The 21,886-nt window shown below is 42.9% G+C and overlaps 1 protein-coding gene across 1 annotated transcript; it reads left to right on the top strand.

Moving 5' to 3' along the window:
* Window positions 1-4,878: 4,878 nt before the first annotated feature.
* pou4f3 (POU class 4 homeobox 3) lies at window positions 4,879-6,147 on the top strand. Its single transcript, XM_048543694.1, has 2 exons — window positions 4,879-4,998; window positions 5,257-6,147. Exons 1-2 carry the CDS (start codon window positions 4,879-4,881, stop codon window positions 6,145-6,147), a joined length of 1,011 nt encoding a protein of 336 aa, XP_048399651.1.
* The last annotated feature ends 15,739 nt before the right edge of the window (window positions 6,148-21,886 follow it).

Raw genomic sequence — 21,886 nt, 5'->3', positions numbered from 1 at the left:
ACGATTTATACAACGATTAATTACCTTCCATCAGACAAGGCCCTGCTATAAATACTGCGGCACTTTAGATAAAAGTTTCATGCAGCTATTTAGGGCCCTTGAAATATAAATGATTTCGTTAAAATTTTATAATAAATCTGTACATGTATATATGCAACAAGACGCAGATACTACCCCTTCCCTTTCCCCCAAAGCCTCGCTAATGTTCCATTTGTGTGATTTGCCGGAGACCGTTGGCATGTTGCAGGACTTTTTCCCCCCTATTCCGGGCATTCGCTTCCCTGTCCTGTCTCCGCTTGGGAATGTCAAAGAACGCCTCTCAAGCCTCTAATCGCCGAAAAGGATGACAGAAAGTATTATCGCCAAGTCTGAGTGACCTGTCCATGGTCCTGAACTAAGTTTTTAAGAGCTGTACCCATGGTGTGGACGCTTCCCTCTCATAGTGGCAGAAGCTATCCAGTCCTGCACACTGAAGGTGTGTGGCGAAGGGGGCTGTCTCATTGCTACTGTAGATTTAAACTTGAGACCCATTTTGTAAATACAACTGTTTTTTTCGCCGCCAGCCACCAGGCTCGGATTCCTGTCCAGCAGGTGGACCAGCTATTCTGAGGACCACAAGTTTGTACGGTGGTTACTTTAACTATGGTATTATTCATACTCTAATTGAAAATTCTAGGCCTAGATGAACTCATTATTAATCCGTCTTGCAGACTGAAGAATAAATGAGTTGAACTGTAATTGGAATTCTCCGGTATTCAGGGCAATTTATAAATGAAGATATCTTGTGTGTCGTCTAATTTCTATATCTGAGATAAGATTTGAATAATTCCCTCCATATCTTGTCATTTTGTGTTTTATCCTATAGATTTTATTTTCTATTTTTGTAATCTTAACCCGTTGTCAACTGAAATGATTGCGTTGTTTTGGGTTGTCTTGGTAAATACCATTTCTAATCTCTGTTTTCTGTGAATCTCGAAAGCCATCGTGGGGAAAGGGATGCATTGACCTTCACACCAATGTCATCATTACTTACCAATAATGGTCACTTTGGCTAATAGCAAGGTGGGGGTTACACTCAGCAGGAACTTAAAGGAAGAACGTCAGAACAATTTCCCATTGGCCGCCCTGCCGCCTATCCTTTACAGTCTAAGCCTGGGATTTTGTTTTAGAAAGAGCTAAACTCCATGGAATGTACAAGGCCAATATGTGCCGCCTGTCATAGAGTCACAGATATATACAGCACAGAAACAGACCCTTCGGTCTAACTCGTCCGTGCTGACCAGACATCCTAAATTAATCAACCCCCTTTTGCCAGTATTTGGCTCATCTTCCTCTAAATCCTTTCTATTCATGTAGCCATCCAGATATCTTTTAAATGTTGCAACTGCACCAGTCTCCAACACCTCATCTGGCAACTCGTCGCTGAATTACTGCGGCAAAGGTGGTGGAGAACCACTTTCTGGATTACGATGATCTGTTAGGCCATTTCAGGGGTCAGGGTGAGAGGCAAGCATGCTGCCATGGGCTTGGGCTTTCACTGGGGCCTGAGCAGGTAAGGACGGTCGATTTCCATCTTCAAAAATCATCGATAAACCAGATGGGTTTTAACCGCAGCCTGGACGTTTCACGGTCATTGTTCCTGATATTCCCCCTTCCCAAACTTTCTATCTTTCCGTTTTTTTTATCATTTAAGACACTTATTAAAAACATTCTCCATAACTCTATGTTCCAGTGTGCCCTTCTCAGTGTTCAACTAATGTGCACTGGGGGCATTTTATTGATGCTACAGACGCAAGCTTTTCTTCACTCGATATTTAGTGGAATGTGAATTTCATGACAGTAGGCTCCTCATGAACTACGAAAGGGTGCGTGGAAATGGAACTCAAATAGATTGGACTGCGAAATTGCTCATGCCGCTACCACCTGAATCAAAACTCCTCTAACTCTATGAATTGCAGCCAAATTTTCGCCAATGATTACCTTCAACATGGAGGATCGAAACGAAGCAAAGCGGATGATTTACCTGTAGACTAACGGCTATTAGTGGTAAATTTATCGTAATTCATGCCGCAGGGTGCGAAAAACCAGAGATGTTAGGCGATAATCTGAGATGAAATGTGTTCACCCCATAAGAAAATCTATGATTTCGGTTAATTGAGACGTAGCCAACTCAACAGTTAGGGGTCAAGTTTGATTCGGGCAGATGATCAGATGGACTACGTGCAAATCAAGGAATGACAAAAAAACCACAACTACTTTCCCCAAAGAGAAGTATGGATTTTCTTAACAATGTGTTTGCTTGTTACTAGTAACATTGCGAATGCATCATTAAATGAAACAAGGACTTAATTCTTTCCGGACTGCGTATTATTCTGCGGGCGAAAATTGCCTTCTTCGAAGCATTAAATGCTAACAAGCGTGAGGGTGGATCTTTTCTCAGAGACAATTCCACATTAACAATAATATCTTTACTCTAGCTTTAAATCAATGTTTAGCTCGTCTTTCGTGATAACGTGTTTTAAAAGTGCAGACCTGTAATTAGTAATATATGCTAGAATCTATTATGAAATAGTTTTGTTTCGCCGTGCATACACTGCTAATAAATAATATTTTAACAACTAAATTATTTATTTGTACTTAATTTTTGCATTCATAATTCAAACCCTAATTAAGTTATTGGTTGAGGCCCGGATCATGTATGTAACAGTGGGAGATGGATCTTTGCTAACAGCCGTTGTCAATGTGGAGAAATTGTTTATCTGGCACATTAAAAAGTCCAGGTTCTTTCGCAAGTGGGTTGGACCGATCTCCTACGCTAAGCTTTGATCAGAAGCAAAAGTGGCTGGAATTAAAAGGGAAGTTAGTCTTACTCTGCGTGTTTGGAAACGGGCTGATAAATGAAACACAAGTGCTTCGTATTTAATCACGTTGATCCAATAGATAAAACAAAAATTAAGCATTAAGATACGCCGTTCAACGCTGCACGATTGGCTGCCCCCGAACCATGGAAATACCGACCTCTTCTATTATCTCTCTCCAACTGATGCCGTTTTCATAGGTCGGCTCGATGTTACCCTTAATTCTGGGCCATATTCTAATTTTGCCCGAAGCTGTTAAAAACAGGGAAATGGCTATTCTTGCAGAAACTTTCGCCGAGCCTTAAAGATGAAGGAATCCGACAAAGAACTGACAACTTTCAATGTGATGGGAGCTTCTAAAATGTTCCAACAGATTATTATTCACTCGATCTAGGTTGAAGCTACCCGAACGCCGGTTTAAAACAACGAACCATTTTGATGGACAAGTGGGGGATTCGAGCAGTTGTCTCTTGTGGTCTGCTATTTAAGTTGACTTCTCCTTAATTATAAATGATAGGTTAAACTCAATCGATACTTAATACACTGATTAAAAGTTAAAAGAAACTCTTTACAAGTGTATTTCCTATTTAAAGCTTTGACTTATGACTTTAATAGTGTACAAGAGAACTTCGGTGCAGAAAAACATTTATCAGTTTCTGATTGTATTTCGGTGTATTTATTCCTACTTTCTCAAAGTTTCTTTTCCCTAAAGTATGGAATTACAAGACTAGGGGGCATACTTTAAGGTGAGAGAAGAAAGATTTACAAAAGACATAGGCGTCAACTTTTTTACGCACGAGGGTGGTGGTATGGGGAATAAGCTTCGTGAGGACGTGGTGGATGCGGGTATTGTTACAACGTTTACAAGACATTTAGATAAGCGCGTGTATAAGAAATGTTTGCAGGGACATGGACCAAGCACAGGCAGGTGAGGCTAGCTCACTTTGGGATTACAGTTGGCAAGGCCTGGTTGGACCGAAGGGTCTGTTCCCTACTGCGGGTCTCGGTTACAATGCAACAAATGTGTTATAGTCAGAAACATTTATTTTACCTTCAGGTTGCTGAAAACAAATCAGTTGCCTCCACCTTGGCCAATCTGTGCTCAGTTCCCATACAAACGGGACCGGATTCGTGCACTCAGCAGCACTCGGACAGTCCCTGGGATATGATCATTGACACCAGTTCTCAGTTTGGGTGTCAGTATATACATGCAGGCTTGTTCCCTGCAAATATGTTTGCTAGAAACTTCTGATATATTCCAATCCGTTCAAATACTATTTATTTGCCTGTTTAGGCGTGTAATAAATATCCAATAATATATAGGTGCATGGATGATGATAGGACTCATTTGTCGTTGGACATTTGCCTTCCGAGCATTTCTGTTGATAACTCTCTTGCGGAGTGTGTATTCGACAGACAGCAAGTGAAATAGCTCAAATTAGAACAATTGCATTTAAAAAACCCGAAAGAAATGCGGATAAATCAGGAACAAAAACAGAGGTTGTTGGAAAAGCGCTGCAGGTCTGGCAGCATCTATAGAGAAAAAAATCATCGGGTCCGCTGGCTCTCCCGCAGAACGGATTGCTTATATCCTACTTTGTATCTTCAGCTTGCTGACTGTATCTGTTTTTGCTCCGCTGTTCACTCAATGAAGAGTTATATATTTTTAAAAATGTTGTAGCACAGCTTGTTAATGGAGGAAATGATCAGGGAATGACCATATATTGAAAGGAGGGGTGGGTGGAATTGGTGAGGAGGATCACATTGGAGTCTTGTGAATGAAGACGTCTCTGTGCAGGTGAATGCGGGGCAGGTTTGACTCCTCCGGCTAATTTCCTGCTTTTGTTTTATATTTAGTTGGGTTGTAGCACGCCTGCGCGCTGCTGACAGTTGTTGCTGGTAAGATGAGTAAGGAGCAGGTGGGGGAAGAGGTTGTGCCATTGAAAGAACTGAAAGGAGCCAGGCACCAGGCAGCGGCGTCTATGTCAGGCTTTACCTGGCTGCTAAGGTGCGCGGGATCATGATGGCCATGAACAGCAAGCAACACTTGGGCATGTCCCCCATCCTCCAGGAGGCCAAGTACCCGACCCTGCATCCCAGCTCCGAGGCCGTGAGGAGAGTTTGCCTCCCAACCCCGCCGGTATGTAAATGCAGAATTGCTGCTTTGAGGCACAGTTGTTTGACAGGCGCAGCTTAATGTTTTTTTCATGTCACCAGAAACAATCGCGTATCCCCTCTTCACTCTTGACTGCATATTAATTTTTATGATCTGGGCTTTGAGGGAAAGATGTTACTCTCTGTCTCTCTCGCTCTATCTTTGTGAATGTTTTTTAATAGTGAGTTGACAGAATTCCCCACTGACTGCAACGCCTGTGTGTGTGTGTTCTGTTGCTTGCAGCTCCAGGGCAATATATTCGGCGGCTTTGATGAAAGCCTGTTAGCCCGCGCTGAAGCTCTGGCAGCTGTAGATGTGATCCCCCACAGTAAGAGTCAGCCACACTTCAAGCCGGACCTCAGTTACCACACCATGAGCAGCGTGCCGTGCAGTTCTACCTCCTCTGCGCTGACCATCTCGCCTCCGCCCAGCCTGACCTCCCACCACGTTCACCCGGCTCACCAGCTCCTAGAGGCCGATTTGCTGGACATCTCGCCCAGTCTGACCGGGCTGGGAGGCGCTGACCCATCGGCGGTCCTCTCCACGCCTGGGCACCCCGCTCACCTCAATGGGATGGGACACCTACACCCGGCTATGCCTATCGCTCACCCACACTCGTTCTCCAGCCACACTGGCATGCCTTGCCTCAATGAGGCAGACGCTGACCCTAGGGAGCTAGAAGCTTTTGCGGAGAGGTTCAAACAGAGGAGGATTAAGCTGGGAGTGACCCAGGCCGATGTAGGGGCCGCCCTGGCTAACCTGAAGATCCCGGGAGTGGGCTCCCTGAGCCAGAGCACCATCTGCAGGTTCGAGTCTCTCACTCTGTCCCACAACAACATGATCGCCCTGAAGCCGGTGCTGCACACCTGGCTCGAGGAAGCCGAGAGCGTTTACCGAGAGAAAGCCAGCAAGCCCGAAGTGTTCAGCGCCGGAGACAGGAAACGCAAACGGACCTCGATCGCTGCGCCCGAGAAGCGCTCGCTGGAAGCCTACTTCGCCATCCAGCCGCGGCCGTCTTCCGAGAAAATCGCCGCGATCGCCGAGAAGCTGGACCTGAAGAAAAACGTGGTCAGGGTCTGGTTTTGCAATCAGAGACAGAAACAGAAGCGGATGAAATATTCCGCCAATCACTGACGGACGGTAAACAGCAAAACGAAAGAGGGGGGAGAAAAAAAAACGCAAAGAGATTAAGAATCAAAACAGGGATTTTCAGTGTCTTCGCTAAGGACTTAAGCCATGGACTTATACACCCAAGTAACTTGCTCTGCTCGTGTCACCGCAGACTCAGAGAAAGGTCCCGTATTTGATCTCTAACGGAGGAAGGATGATTCTCAGGTCTGACCGAGCTCAGCCCGTCCATTTGACAGTTTGCTCTTGCACATAGTGATTGACACTTATCTTGACTGCTGTCTCTAAACAACCCCCCACCCCAGCAAACGCAACCCCACCACCACCACCACTCTCTTCCCTCTCTGTCTGTCTGACCCCCCCAACACACTCTCTTCCCTCGCTGCCTGTCTGGCTCCCCCAACACACTGTCTTCCCTCTCTGTCTGTCTGACCCCCCCAACACACTCTCTTCTCTCTCTGTCTGTCTGACCCCCCCAACACACTCTCTTCTCTCTCTGTCTGTCTGACCCCCCCAACACACTCTCTTCTCTCTCTGTCTGTCTGACCCCCCCAACACACTGTCTTCCCTCTCTGTCTGTCTGACCCCCCCAACACACTGTCTTCTCTCTCTGTCTGTCTGACCCCCCCAACACACTCTCTTCTCTCTCTGTCTGTCTGATCCCCCCAACACACTCTCTTCCCTCGCTGCCTGTCTGACCCCCCCAACACACTGTCTTCTCTCTCTGTCTGTCTGACCCCCCCAACACACTCTCTTCTCTCTCTGTCTGTCTGACCCCCCCAACACACTCTCTTCTCTCTCTGTCTGTCTGACCCCCCCAACACACTGTCTTCTCTCTCTGTCTGTCTGACCCCCCCAAACCCACTGTCTTCTCTCTCTGTCTGTCTGACCCCCCCAACACACTGTCTTCTCTCTCTGTCTGTCTGACCCCCCCAAACCCACTGTCTTCTCTCTCTGTCTGTCTGACCCCCCCAACACACTGTCTTCTCTATCTGTCTGTCTGACCCCCCGCCCGAACCCCCTGTCTTCTCTCTCTGTCTGTCTGACCCCTCCCCGAACCCATTGTCTTCTCTCTCTGTCTGACCGCCCCGAACCCACTCTCTTCTCTCTCTGTCTATCTGACCCCCCAACCCACTCTCTTCTCTCTCTGTCTGTCTGACCCCACCCCAACCCACTGTTTTCTCTATTTGTCTGAACCCCCCAACCCACTGTCTTCTCTCTCCATTTGTCTGACCCCCAAACCCCTCTCTTACTCTATCTGTCTGACATTCCCACCCCCGAATTCACTTCCCACTCCTGTCAAACCAGATGTACTCTTCAGTTCCTCAGACCCTTGCTGAGAGACCGTCTCTCTCTCCCCGGTTTCCGCAGACCGACATGTACCGGAGCGTAACCAGATTTGTCAATGAACCATGTTTGTTAACGGGACTTGTTAAATGGACCAGTCTGCCGCTTCAAGGCAGAGCTTCTGTTTTATTAGTATCCTTTAGCCACACCATGCCGAGTTAATTACACAGTGAAATTAATATTTAATGCTATTTGTTTCATGTATTAATAATTGCAAGTATAAGCAGGACCTGCTGGAGTAGCACTGTATCTACTATTGTCTCAGTACAGACCCAGTACCTACTGATGTTCTCAAAGTGACATGTTACATTGAGGTTTCGATGTTGTCTAAGGTGTTGTTCCATGAGGGAGATAGGTGTATACCTATATTCGCACACGAAACTGAACCATCCACGGTTTCTCTGAGATTGTTTCCGTCGGGGCTGTGTAAGGAGAGGTTTGCAGTTGAGGCTGGAGGGTGGCGTCCTTGGCCGTGCAAGCCGGGTTTTCGCCGCCCCCCGCGGGCAGCAGCACAGCTCCGGGGTCTGACCTCATTCAAACCCCAGTCAGGTGCTCTCCCTCGTCGATCCCGGCAGTACAAGGACTGACAGGGAGAGTTCGGAGGATCTCATTGAGTGTGGATAATTTTTCATTTACGAAAAATAAACTGAAAAACGATGGGAGACGGGGGTAGAAGGAAGTGCAAGAGGCCAGAAAATATATAATAAAGAAACAGTTTGAAGATGAGGCTGAAAATTACTAGAGTCCTTTCCCCTTCCGTTTTTAAAGGTCTCATCAACTTGATTTTGTCTGTGAATATAATCTTGTCTAATTGGTCGATGTGATTTCGAATCTGGAGTACTGAGTGACTCGTCTCCTTCTGCAGGCGGAATATCCGATTTTTCAATGACTCCCTCAGATCACTCGAGGCTCACTGCTGCGGAGTTGACGAGACTTTTGCAAAAAGGGAGCTAAAGGCTCTGATATTATTTCACACGATTTGCAGAACCTCTTTCTTTAAGACCTCCCGGACTCGCCTTTGTGGTCAAGTTGGTTGAGACCTAATTCTTAAACTGGTCTACGTTAGTTTCCACAAATATCAACAGGATGCTTTGGGAGCTGACAATTCAGTCACTGCTAATTGCAGCGGCCTTTGGTGATTACAGTTCTCGTTTTCAAAGTGCGCTGGGGCAATGATTCGCTCGGAAATGGTATCAGTAGCTGTTTCCATTGGTTTATTTATATTAAGGACTGTCTCTGGACGTTGTATTGTTTTATCATGCTCTTGGATAATTCCCCTATCTACAAGACCATGTCTCGACGCCTTCCCTGGTTCTGTTAAAAGGCCCGCTTTGAGGACAATGTTGTAACTAATTTGCGAACTGTCGGCCTTGCACAACATGACCTTTTACAAAATGAAGCCGGAAGCTCGTATGGTCTGTGTCTTGCACAGAAATCATTTATTGCAAATCATAATGATGCTAGCAATAACACCCTCGACTACGAACACTATCTTATTTTCCTGTTTGAACGTGTGCAGTCTTTGTTCTGAAGTTTATTTCTTAAAATAAAGTCTATTGTTGCAATTATAAAAGCGACCTTTCTTTGCAAGTCGTTTTATATGCTGTTTGGATTCCAACTCACTTGTGACTGATCTATCTTCGTGAACTTGAAGTACCTCAGCCATCAAGAATCTCTCGATGAAGTGTTGTAGGCGATTGAATATTCCCTATAAACAGCGATTAAAAAAACACGCTTTAGGTCTCTGGACATCTGGATGCAGTATGTGATTGACCTTCCGTTGTTTTCCGGTGAGGATAGAGTTGAGGTTTCCGTTACTTGCTCACCCGCCGGCGCCAGAGCTTCCCTCAGTAAAGGTGAGGAAAATTGTGTGAGTTCGCTGTGGCCATGAATCATGCCCTGGCTTAAGAGCCTGGCGGTATGTTTGGAACAGTAAACCTGCCTTCAGCAGATGTACTGAAGGCCCCTTCACTCCACTAAGGCGGCTCTGCTGTTCCCAACCCCAGGGCCCGGGGGTATCCTACCCGCTTACTCAGAGGGGATAAAACTAAAGCAGATGGCAGAGAATCACCAGTCACTGCCCATCCACTTTGGCGAAGCTCCTGATACGTTCAGAAGCCGCCACGCTATTCCTCTGCGCTGTGCTAACAATAATCGTAACTTGCTGCCCTATGTCTCTCCCTTATTGATACTCATGCAGTGGGCGAATTCAGGCGCCTTTGAATACCCAATGCACTCGTTAATTCACCAACTGGTGTCTATTGCTCTCCGTGGTTTTTCAGAGTATGTCAGTCCATTCATAAAACCAAAGACATCCCTCCTGTCTGCAGGGATTGTGGCAAGTTGCAGTTCTCCATTTCATTGTTGGACGAGACACATAAACCAGGTGCCGATAAAGGAAATCCAAATTACTGTCTTGTACAGGCCCTGGTCCTGCAGGATTGTCGAGATGTTTAGCATTCCCAAAACAAATTTTTGTGTGCGTCTCCATTCCTTCACTCCCCCTGAAGTTTCTGCTCACTGCTCGGGTGCGACAAAAGGGACAGGGAGTGGACCCAAGCAGAATTCACTCCCGAGTGAACTCTGAGAGTTTACCCATTACAGTATCTTGTAGGTGCAGAAAATACTGATTACAGGCTGCAGCGCGAACGTGCGCAACCGCCATCACTGTAACATTCTACTTTAACCAGGCATGTCCAGAGAGTGACACTGAAACGCCACAGTAATGTTCTAGTGGAGTGTTAGTACTGTACCAAATTGCAGTGTCTCTGCTGAGGCATGCACAGTTAGAGACGCGGCGATAGAGTCACTCGGCTAATAAATCAGGACATGGGATAATGTTCTGGGCACAAGGGTTTGAATCCCGCTGTGGAAGATGGCGAAAATTAAAACAACTGGATTTGTTTTAAACAAAAAAACTAGCTTTAATGGACACTGTTACAGCTGCCAACTGCAGTGAAAATCCTTTTGTGTTCACTGACACGCTTTAGGGAAGGAAATCTGTCATCGCTACCTCGTCTGGCCTGCACGTGGCTCCAGCAATGTGGTTGACATCCCTCTGAGCAGTTAGGGGATGGATACTAAATGCTGGCTTAGCCAGCGACACACACACACACACACACACACACACACACACACACACACATAGATACACACACACATACATACACACACACACACACACACACACACACACACACACAGAGTGAATAAAACAAAACGTTCTTACCATCTCTGCCAGTCCACGTCTTACATCCCTGGGGAATTCTGCGAGGACATGTAACTGACAGTTTTGCAGTCCAGAGCTCAGTATTCGGTTTCTTTCTTTCTTTCTTAACGCCATCATTTCCCAGACCAGTTTTATTTTTGTGATTGTTTTCGAAGCCCATTCTCACTAACATTACAGATTTACACTTTCCCGGAATACATTCAAGATTTGCTCATCATTCACCTTAGGGATCATGAAGCCTTTGAATGGTTCGAAACTATCATAACTATCTTAAACAGAAGTGACATTTCAAATCTCACGAAGGCTTTCAACTTCATTACACATTGTGGACCCATAACGGTGCGAGGAACGTCCATTCAAGTTTAGCTTTCTGTTATTCTGTTGTCCCATGTCTTTCCAAAGGCAAATTTAAGTATCGGTTACAGTCAAAAATATTTCACTCTGGGAAATAGCGCGGTAAACAGGAGTACGCAGTCAGCAAACCAGCAGCTGGAAGTATCGATAGGCTCAGATGAATTAAAATAGGAAGACGCTAGGGTGGGGTGTGAACGAGAACACATCGGTTAGGGCGAGAGGACTGCTTCTGAACTGTACATTCTCCATAATTTAACATTTTACTTCTGGAAGGGCTTCTCTGGGTGTCTCTACTTGTCTACGCTGAACAAAGATTTCAGTCCCTTTGCGGCAAACAAATAGAGAATATTATAAAGACAGGGAATGTGACGGTGTCTGGAGATTTTCAATGTACAAACTGCGTGAACTCCTCACCTTCCCATTGAATTGGGAATAGAATCAGTTGTGGGCTAAAATTATGGAAAACACCAAGATTCATACTGATAAAACTCCAACTATACACACACACTATCTTTTTCTTCTTTTAAAACAAAAGAACCTGCAGTTTTCCCTTTCAGCGTATTTCACTTCGGATTTGAAAACTTTTTGTAGCTTTGTTCATTCGCTATTTCATTTCCATCACAACTTGAAATAAAGTGCAGAAAGAGAATATTTTCCTGAACAATTTTCTTCTAATATTTAGGGAGAGAGAGATCTTTAAAAACACCTAAAACGCTTCTATTCTCGAATCCCCAAAGCATTGTGATGATAAAAAATTAATGTAATAGCCCAAGTATCTTGTGAATATTTTACTGGAGAATTTCAATGAGTCAGACATCAAAGCCGAAGGTAGGATAAAAATGATCTCAAACTCAATCTACACAAGCCTTTCTGGTCGCCTCCCTTTCAGTCTCCTGCTCGCCTGTGAATCCTCCACACTCCCCGGCCCTAAATTCGGGATCGTGCCAGATCTATCCGTTCTTAATCAAATTGCTGTTAATAATACATGCCCTGATGCCTGCACATTATATTGCTGGTTTTGAAAATGTTGAAGACGGTTAATGCAATATTAATCGCTCAGGGTTCATATAAAGCAGACCGAAAGCAAGCCCTGGAAAACGGATTCAGCACAGCCTCGCCGAGGGTGTCCTACTCTGGCGGTAAGACCACTTCACCCTTACTTCTACTTTATGGGCCATTGTGACGGGAGCCTGTGATTATTGTGTCTGACCGAGGTTACAAATGGAGTAGCGTCTTCTGCTTAAAGATGATTCCATTGTCTGTGATTGTACTGTTTAAGTTGGATTAGTGGGCAGCTAGTTGTCAACTGGAGGCCTGATTTGATTTCAGCTCTTTAACCGCTTGATAACGTGTATTCGCTCTGTTAGAGCCTTCTTCTGTCTGGGAGAGCGACACAGTATCGAGATCAACAGGTCTGAAAGTTTATTTTAAATTTTTAAACGATAACAGCTAACGTTTAAACGAAATCCACAGCGAATCGATCCAACCAAGTAAATTTCCTCCCATTAAAAAAATACAAGGTAAGTCAGATTCGAATAATCACAGAAACGACAATTTCAGCGAGTTTGGATGGTGAGCAATTGAGCATAATTTAATTTGATGGAAAACAAAAACACTGCTTCCGAACGTTTTATAGTTTTCCTTCCAAACCAGATTACAGTAAGACTTCAGTAAAATACTTTGCATTGAGAAATTTTGGAAATTTTATCCCCACCTATTCCTTGCCAAGCGCGGATTTTTCGTAAATCCTGTTTGCCCAGGATCTCGTTTCAAGAGGAAACTTTGGCTGTACAGATTGTTGTGTGTTGATGTTCCCTGCCTCGGAGTGACTATTAAAATACCTTATTGTGAGATAAAGACTAGACCCCATTCGTGTCACTGAGGTCACTGCCTCCGCCCCCCCCCCCCCCCCCGCCCGCCCGCCTTGTTCCTCAGCCTAAGTTTCCAGTTGATGGAGGCTTTTCGCATTGGTCTGAAATCGGCTATTCTTGCGTGAGAAGCTGCAACGGCAGAAAGAAATAGCAAGCAAATCGTCAACGCAAATTAATCGTGAGGCTTTAACCAAAACATTCCGGAATGTCCGTCCGCACTTCGGATCTTTGCTGAGATGGTTTTAACGTTGAACACGAAAATACATTAAAATTTAAAAACTGCGTTTCGCGAACACATCGCCTCTCCCAAATATCTTCCTCTCTGAAACATGTAATATCCCCTCTAAATATTCTCACTAAACATTCTCCTTCAATAGGGCATGCAATATCTTTATACGAAAAGGCATTCAATATTCACTGCTTTGTAAAATATGCAACACTGCCCATAAAACATTCAGTATTCTCCCTCTCTATGAAACATTCAACACTCTTTCATTTTATAAAACATTCAGTATTCTCTCTCTTTCTCCAACGCATTCATCATTCTCTCTTTGTCTCTTCCCTATCACCATGGCATTATGGTTCCTGTCTGCTATCTTGAGCCCATCACAATCTATCCCACGCATTTAATGTCTGCAGATCATAAATCAACACCAGCAGCAGCCTCCCTTTATTCACAATCCATTTATATAAAGGGCGACTAATTGCACAGAGTCCTCCAGGCAGATATCTACCAGAGTCCCTGCTGGAATCAAATTGAAATTTGTCATTATAGGGTCCATTAGAAAGGGTTTTACTGAGTAATAAAAGTATGATGTATCTGTGTTTAAGTGACATGACGAACTAATTAGGCACTTATTAGTAGGCAGCCAAAGGATCTTCCAGAATCTCATTTATTTTCCAAATGCAATTCCAGATCTATAGTTGTATGGAAACCATTGAAGTGAAGGGATTAAGCAACTTTCTGAGGAGGTTATGTGATAACTTTGGTGTTCCTGATGTAAGTTTTGAGTCTTGTGTTTGTCCGCTGTCCAGTTGAGATATGGAAGAATGTTAGAAAGAAAATAGGAGTAAGGGAGATGAGTAACAATTCCTGATACTACTAGAGGACACAGACAGAATTCTTACATCCTGCCATTAGTTTGCAATAATGTATCATAAGCAATAATCTGTTTGTCTTGTAGCTGGTGTGCAAAACAAAAGTGGCATCAAGCTGACTCCCAAGTGTAACATTGCATCTGTTTCATTACTTGGGCTTGGGTAACTTTGCACTCGTAAGGTTTCCTGCAGTTTACATCAATATGAGGATAAAAACATTGAGATGATGTTGCTGTTATAACAGACATCAGTTTTGAAACTGAGGCTATCACGGGCCATTTATAAGATCAATGTAGAATAGTTTCTGCTTTGCAAATAGTCATTAGTAGGGATATATGGCTGGGGACCATCCATAAAAGATAATTGTGTAAAACTGTTTCTCTTAAAATTTTGCTGCCTTATGAGGAGGAGCCATTTTTGGTCTTCAGTCCAGGCATCCATTAGAGAGGGAAATTATATTCTTTGGAAAGTCGTGTGGGGAAATGGTCACTTGCTTAAATAGTCTTTCAGTTAAATGAAATGGAATTGATATTAAAAAGCACTTTTACTGCAGTAATTTTTAAATAAATTAATGCTTTTACATTTATGTTTCTTTTCAGAGCTATTTCTTCCTTTTTAACAGGTCTCAGGATCAAAGATGAGTTGCTACCACTTTCAATTTGATATGTTCTGAAATGGCTAATAAGTCCAGTGTGCATTCTGCAGCCTCTGCCCCATGCAGGATACAAAAGACTGGAGGTATTTGGAAGTTCGTGCAGTCCCTGAGACTCCTCAACTTCACCTCTCTGCACTCTTAATGAAGTGCCTTGATGTATTCATTGTCTTCTCGGTTCAGCCTTTCTCCATTTTGGGTGATTGCAAGGCAGGATCTATCCTGATGTTTAACCTCCTCAGAAAAGCATTCAGGACAACCTGAAAGTGCCCTGGAAATCTTCTGTCTTTTCATAGAATCCCTACAGTGTGGAAACAGGCCCTTTGGGCCAACAAGTCCACACTGACCCTCAGGGCATCCTACCCAGACCCATCCCCCTATAACCCACCTAACCTACACATCCCTGAACACTGTGGGCAATTTAGCATGGCCAACCCACCCAGCCTGCACACCTTTGGTCTGTGGGAGGAAACCAGCACATACACAGGGGTAACGCGCAAACTCCAGACAGATAGCACCCAAGGGTGGAACTGAACCCGTGTCCCTGGTACTGTGAGGCAGCAGTGCTAACCACTGTGCTACCATGCCACACCTTTTCTGTGTTTCAAGTTGAGAATTCACTTTAGGGGTCTTGGGTTAGACTTACAAATTGCAAGATTGCTCAGCAGAGCTGATAGTGAGTGGTTAACACTTGATGCTAGAAAAATTAGCAGATCAGAGGGTCTTGCAAAGGCGCTATAGATGTTAATGTTATTTGGGAAGTGCTTTTCGATGCCTGCTGTAGGTTGTCCAAATCTCTTCAGCATACAGAAGCGTGGGGATCACTGTTGCCTTGCATAATATAACTCTTGGTTCAGATGTGAGATCCTGTCCCTCATATGCTCTTTTCCTTAGCCAGCAGAGGTCTGAGCTGACAAATTGGATGTGATGATAAGTTTTATCATCCATGTCTGCCTTCATCGAATTGAGCCTCCTGAAGTGTGGAAAACAGCTCACATTTTCTTGGATTTTAATTAATCAATGAGAGTGAAGCGGTGGACGGGTGGTGGTGTTCCGTGGGAGCTGGTTAGAAGAGGACCATAGATTTCCAGGTGCATAGTAGAAGGCCCAGTTTGTCGTACGTTCTGAAGAACTAGCTGAAATTGATTTAGAGTCATAGAGATATACAACGCAAAACAAACCCTTTGATCCAACTTGTCCATGCCAACCAGGTATTCTAAATTAATGCAGTCCCATTTGCCAATATTTGGCCCATATCCTCTAAACCTTTTCTATTCATATACCCATCCAGGTGCCTTTTGAATATCGTAATTGTACGATCCTCCACCACTTCCTCTGGCAGCTCATTCCATACTAGTGTTGTGTGAAAATATTTCCCCTTAGATCCCTTTTAAATCTTTCCCCTCTCACCTTAAACCCTATGCGCTTTAGTTTTGGACTCCCCTACCCTGGGGGAAAGATCTTTACTATTCACCCTATCCACTCACCTCTTGATTCTATAAACTTGTATAAGGTCACACCTCAGCCTCCGATGGTCCAGGGAAAATAGTCCCAGCCTATTTAGACTCTCTCTATATCTCAAAACCTCCAACCCTGACAACAACCTTTAAAATCTTTTCTGAAGATCTTTTCAAGTTTAACAGCATCTTTCCAATAGAAGGAAGACCAGAACTGAAAGCTGCATTCCAAAAGTGGCCTAACCAATGTCCTGTACAGAAGCAATGCAACCTCTTACCTCCTATACTCACTGCTTAGAGCTCAATTCCAGTGTGAGTGTGCACACAAGTGTCATCTGCTGAATAATATTGGTTTTGATTTGGCAGCATAGATTATACAACATGTCCTGTAGATTATCTCCAGGCCCATGTGTAATTTGCAAGAGGTGAGGTGTATTTTTGTAGATTGGAAAACAGATGTGGAAATGGCATAGATCAGATTTCACTAAGATAGGTTTTGTGGTTGTTCTGGCAGTGACAATCATATCTTGCATTTCAACGTGGAGTAGGCAGAAGATGGTGGCTAATTTCTGTGGTTGGCCAAATTTTAGGAGGATACTCCATGCTCATTGGCATTTGTCAGAGTTAAAGTTTTCATAAGGTCAAAATGCCCTTCTTCCCATTTACAAGAATTGTCAACAATATTAGAAGGCAGTGGGCCAGTGATAACATTACAATGCAGAGTGGTAAACCAGAACCTGAGACTAATACTCTAGGGATGCAGATTCATGTCCTACCAGGGCAAATGGTGAAATGTGAAATTAATAAAAATCTCTAATTAAAGGCTTGCCTCATGATAACCAAGTAATCATTGTTGATTGTTGTTAAAATAAAACTATTTGGTTCACTAATTTCTTTTAGGGAAGGAAATCTGTCTTTATCTGGTCTGGCCAACATGTGTCTCCAGATCCACGGTAATATGATTGACTTTTAACTGGCCTCTGAAATGGCCTAGAAAGCTGCTCAATTCAAGGGCAAATAAGTATAGGGAATACATGCTGGTCTTACCCGTGATACCTACATTGCATGAGTGAGAGAAAAATGTCAGTAGATTGATATCACACTTGCTTTTGGTATGTTTGTTTACTGGAGCAACATCCACTAAATGAAATATTCAATTTGGCACATCAGTTTGCTCAATTTGTGTAGGAGGCCATTTAATCTGACAAACTGGATACTTAAGAGTTAAGCAGCAACACATTTTGCAGCTATAGTCTATCCCCTGATGTGATGCATCAATCTTTCACAGAAAGAACAGATATTGCTGCAGTGGTTGCAGCGTGAAAGCTGAAAGTTTCATAGATGTGCTAATGCAAGTAGATTAAACAATAAAAAGGCTATTAGGAGCATAACTCAAGAATAAAGGATAACTATATATACAGGATAGTAATTAGTCCACATTTAGCACAATATCCGCAGGTTGAATGCCCCATTAAAGTGAAGTTGTAAGAAAACATACAGGAAAATATCAGGGATTAGTAACTGTAGTCAATAAGGAATGACAGGAAACTGAGGCTATTTATTATGGAATGGGGAAAACTGAGATACATTACAGAGTTTTTTTAAAATTATGAAATGCTTAGTGGGCTGGATAAGGAAATATTATTTCCTCTTGTTGGTGTCAAAGGGTCATTAATTGAACATTATCATTAAGAGAAGAGGAGAGAGAGAGGTTAGAATAAATAAATAATTGAAGAATGCAATGCTTTGCCACAGGGAGTAGTTCTGATGATGACAATCACATCCTTGAAGTAAAAAGTGCATGAATATTTGAAACAAGGGAAGATACAGGTTTATGAGGAGAAAGTGGAGCAGTTGGATTGGTTTTGGTCTGCAATATAACGAAAGAGCCATCACTAATATGATAGACTAGTCGATCACCTTCAGTGCTGCATTATACTTTCCAGATTTTTGTGCAAAGTATACATTTTTTTCAATGTTGTACACTGGACTTGCTAAAGGACAGGCAAAACCAGAGAAGGTTGTTCTAAATATTAAGTGCTATGTTTTCAAGTTGCTGTCTCACTATACAATAAGTGTTCAATACTAAGCACAGCTTCCTGATCACATCAGTCAGCATGCAGCTAAGATTTAAGTTTAACAAAGACAGAACCATGTCATTGCCTTCAAGAAAGTTCTCTGCATTATACTTATTAATCAATTGGCTTTTTCAATGGCTTAAAATTTGTGTGACTCTCAATTTCTATGGGTCCCATTAACACTGAACATATTTCATGGGAACCAGTTTGCTGCTCATCAATGTATCAAGGTCACAAACACATAACATAATTAATTCAATTTCTCCCTTTCACTTACTTGTTAACAAGTGCAATGTGAGGGGACAACTTACTACAGAGTTGTTGACATTCCCAGAGCCCAGACAGTTGTTAATTGCTCTCACATAGTCATTTAGACATTAGACATAATTCTGTGCTCTTTTTGAACTGAAAGCAACTTGAAAAATCTCAATGTGCTTATGATATACAGCTACTGTTGCCAGATCATGCAGGTTAATGCCTGGTGCTGAAGAGCTAATGTTAAAAATTGTATGAATTGTTCAAATTGCAGAAAGCGGAATGAATCCCAAAGCTTTGCAATCCTGAAGGAGACCAACTAGCCTATCATATCAGTGATGGATGTTTTATTACATCGCAGAACAAAACCAACCCAACTGCCCCACTTCTCATAAACCTATATCTTCCTCTGTTTCAAATGTTTATGCACTTTTTGCTGAAAGGCATTGTTTCCTCTATTCTATAATCTGTGTGCACAGGCAACTTGTGATGGCATGCTGGTTACATTACAAGCAGGTAGGCACAGTCTGGGACATTGATGGTAGGACAAGATGCCTCAGAAGGGAAAGCATACAGCACAATGCTTATATCAAACTGATGAAACATAGAAACATAGCAAATAGGTGCAAGAATAGGCCATTCAGCCTTAGAGCCTTGCAACACCATTCAATAAGATCATTGCTGAAAATGGGATCGCAGTATCCCTTTCCTGCCCTCTCCCCATACCCCTTGAACCCTTTAGTTTCAAGGGCCATGCCCAACTCACTCTTAAATACATTGAATGAACTGGCACTAACAGCGTCCTGTGGGAGGGAATTCCAAAGGTTCATGACTCTTTGAGTGAAGAAATTCTTCCTTGTCTCTGTCCTGAATGGCTTACCCGATTCTAGGCTGTTCAGTGCCATTAGAATTTTATATGTTTCTATAAGATCCTTCCTAATTCTTCAAAGTTCCAGCAAATATAAGCTCAGCTGATCCAGTCTTTCCTCGTATGCCAGTCCTGCCAGCCTGGGAATCAGTCTGGTCAACTTTTGCTGGACTCCCTGAGTCACAAGAACGTCCTTCCTCAGACTAGGAGACCAAAATAGCGTGCAATACTCAAGGCCCTGTATAACTGCAGCAAGACATCGTTACTCTGATACTCAAATCCTCTCGCTATGAAGGAGTCCATGCCATTATCCTTCCTCTCTACCTGCTGCACTTGCATGCCAGCCTTCAGCAACTGTTCCACCGTTACATCCAAGTCTCATTGCACCTCACCTTTTCCTAAGCTGGCACCATTCCGAAAAGAACCTGCTTACAAAATTAAACAAAAGCCAACTGGCTCAACTCAGACCAGTGATGATAAAGGAGAAAGGACAGCAATGGGCTCAACTTTTATCAGTGGCTAAAATGCAGTTTGTAACAGCGAACAAAGTTTCTGTCACAGCCACACGGGCCATTTGAACATGCTTCGTCACTCAAATTGATCATAGCTGCCCTGTATCTCAACTCCATACACTCAGCTTGTTTCCCTGTCACTTAATGCCCTGGGTGATCAATTTTAGTTTACATGTTCTAAATTGACCTCTTTTCCACTGACAACTTATTATTTGGTGTATAGTTCTGGAAAACCCTTACACTTTTTGTAAGGGGCATGTTTCCTGACATTGTTCCGAGCAGCCTGGCTATAATTTTAAGATTGTTCCCCTCCCCTTCTTGTACTCCCCCAACAAAGGAAATAGCTTCTATCTACCCTATCAAATTTTTCTTTCACCACAAACAACTCAATTAAATCATCCCTTAAGCTTCTATACTCATTGTAATACGAGACTTATCATTGCAATATGTCCTCATAATCAAACTCATTTGGTCATAATATTATTCAGATGAACAGGCAGAACAAAGATGATTTAGCAGCAAGAAAATTTTATAGAAAATCAGTAGCTTTTTGATTATATATTAATGTTAAATGTTAAAATCCTGCAATAGGTATATTTTTAACTTATTGTTCTTGCAGTCTTTGGTGGCTGTCAATCCAGTTGATAGATAAAAGATGAACCATCTTCAAATTTGGCCCAAAATAGCACTTATGGTGAGAAATGTTGCTGAAGAAAGAGACATGTTGCCAAATCTTTTTATTTTATGTTCATCAGGATAGAAGTGCAAGAATATCAAATCTCAGAGAGAACAACAATTAATACTGCATGAGGAAGAGGTGTTGGTTGGTTGACAAGTGGACTTGAGAGCACAGGATACTGCTATAGAAATGCATCAGGGAATAGCTAATTACCAACCCATTGTTTAAATTCAAACCAGGCAAGTGGATACTGATTGGTGAAGGCTTTGCAGTGGCTATCCCTCAAACTTTGTTTAATTGAAAAAGCACAACGTGTGGGAATGTTTATAAATGATAGAGCCTTGTGTGGGAATATACATTAGCATCTAACAGCCTAAGTGAGCCATACAGCCTGCCAGCTAATAATTTGGTTTAAATACCTTTCAGGCCAAGAAAGAGTTGGAATAGTGATCTTCAACAAGCATGGTCAGTTGATAAAAGCAGTATTGTTCTTAACAATGAGCCCAAGTTCATTATCATTAGATCCTTTGTTAAGCATGATCATACAATACAGTTATAAAAATATTTTTTGGACTTGTAGAAGAGTAATCACCTGTCTGGTAATGTGAATGATACACTTTGTCCTCATTTTTCACTGTGTCCATATAGACATGGGCTGTCCATGGGACACAAGAGTGATGCCCGTTTATACATTATCATGATAATGACTGTTTCTGCGTTACAGCAACTTGAATTTGCCAAATTGTTGAGTGAGCTGCTATGACTAGCTCTAAGTGAGTTTTCTACATATATGATAAAGGATTCCTTCACCTTTACAAAGATTGTATAGGACTTTCATATTGATAGCGATGTCCTGCCCACTTGTTTGTTTGACTTTGCAAATCTAACTATTACTGTGCTGCTCAGGAAGATTGGCATTTGCACCATGTTACTACAGCACAGTGATCAAGAAGTTCCACCATTGCCTGAATCTGTACTCATTGAACTTATGAGTTTAGCAAGTGGCAACACAAGTTGTTATTCTCCCTGAACAGGAGCCTACTGCCAAACCAGAATGATACTCTGCCAATTACAAACGTGAGCAATGTGGAATGTGCTAGTGTTGTGCCAGATGTGTAGAGTGTATATCACGATGACTGGCAGATTGTATCAAACAGGATGTCCCTTTAGTGGCTTGTAAATTACTAACCATATCAACTAGCCCATGCTTGAAAAACTGAGGACACAGTGTCCAACATTAAATGTAATTCCACAAATAGACTTCACTTAGTAAATAATCCTGATTGTGCTTTGACTTACATGAACAACTAATCTAATACTGTCAGTTAGGCTCACTGCATGGATC

The sequence above is a fragment of the Stegostoma tigrinum genome, chromosome 13 (genome assembly GCF_030684315.1).
Source record: "Stegostoma tigrinum isolate sSteTig4 chromosome 13, sSteTig4.hap1, whole genome shotgun sequence".
Lineage (NCBI taxonomy): Eukaryota > Metazoa > Chordata > Chondrichthyes > Orectolobiformes > Stegostomatidae > Stegostoma > Stegostoma tigrinum.
This window is presented reverse-complemented; position numbering and strand designations above follow the sequence as displayed.

What these genes read in the sequence shown, in the direction of transcription:
- pou4f3 (XM_048543694.1), top strand. Translation starts at nt 4,879, where the DNA reads ATGATGGCCATGAACAGCAAGCAACACTTGGGCATGTCCCCCATCCTC. An exon ending in TTTGCCTCCCAACCCCGCCG is followed by an intron (nt 4,999 to 5,256) that starts GTATGTAAATGC and finishes TGTTGCTTGCAG; the next exon opens with CTCCAGGGCAATATATTCGG.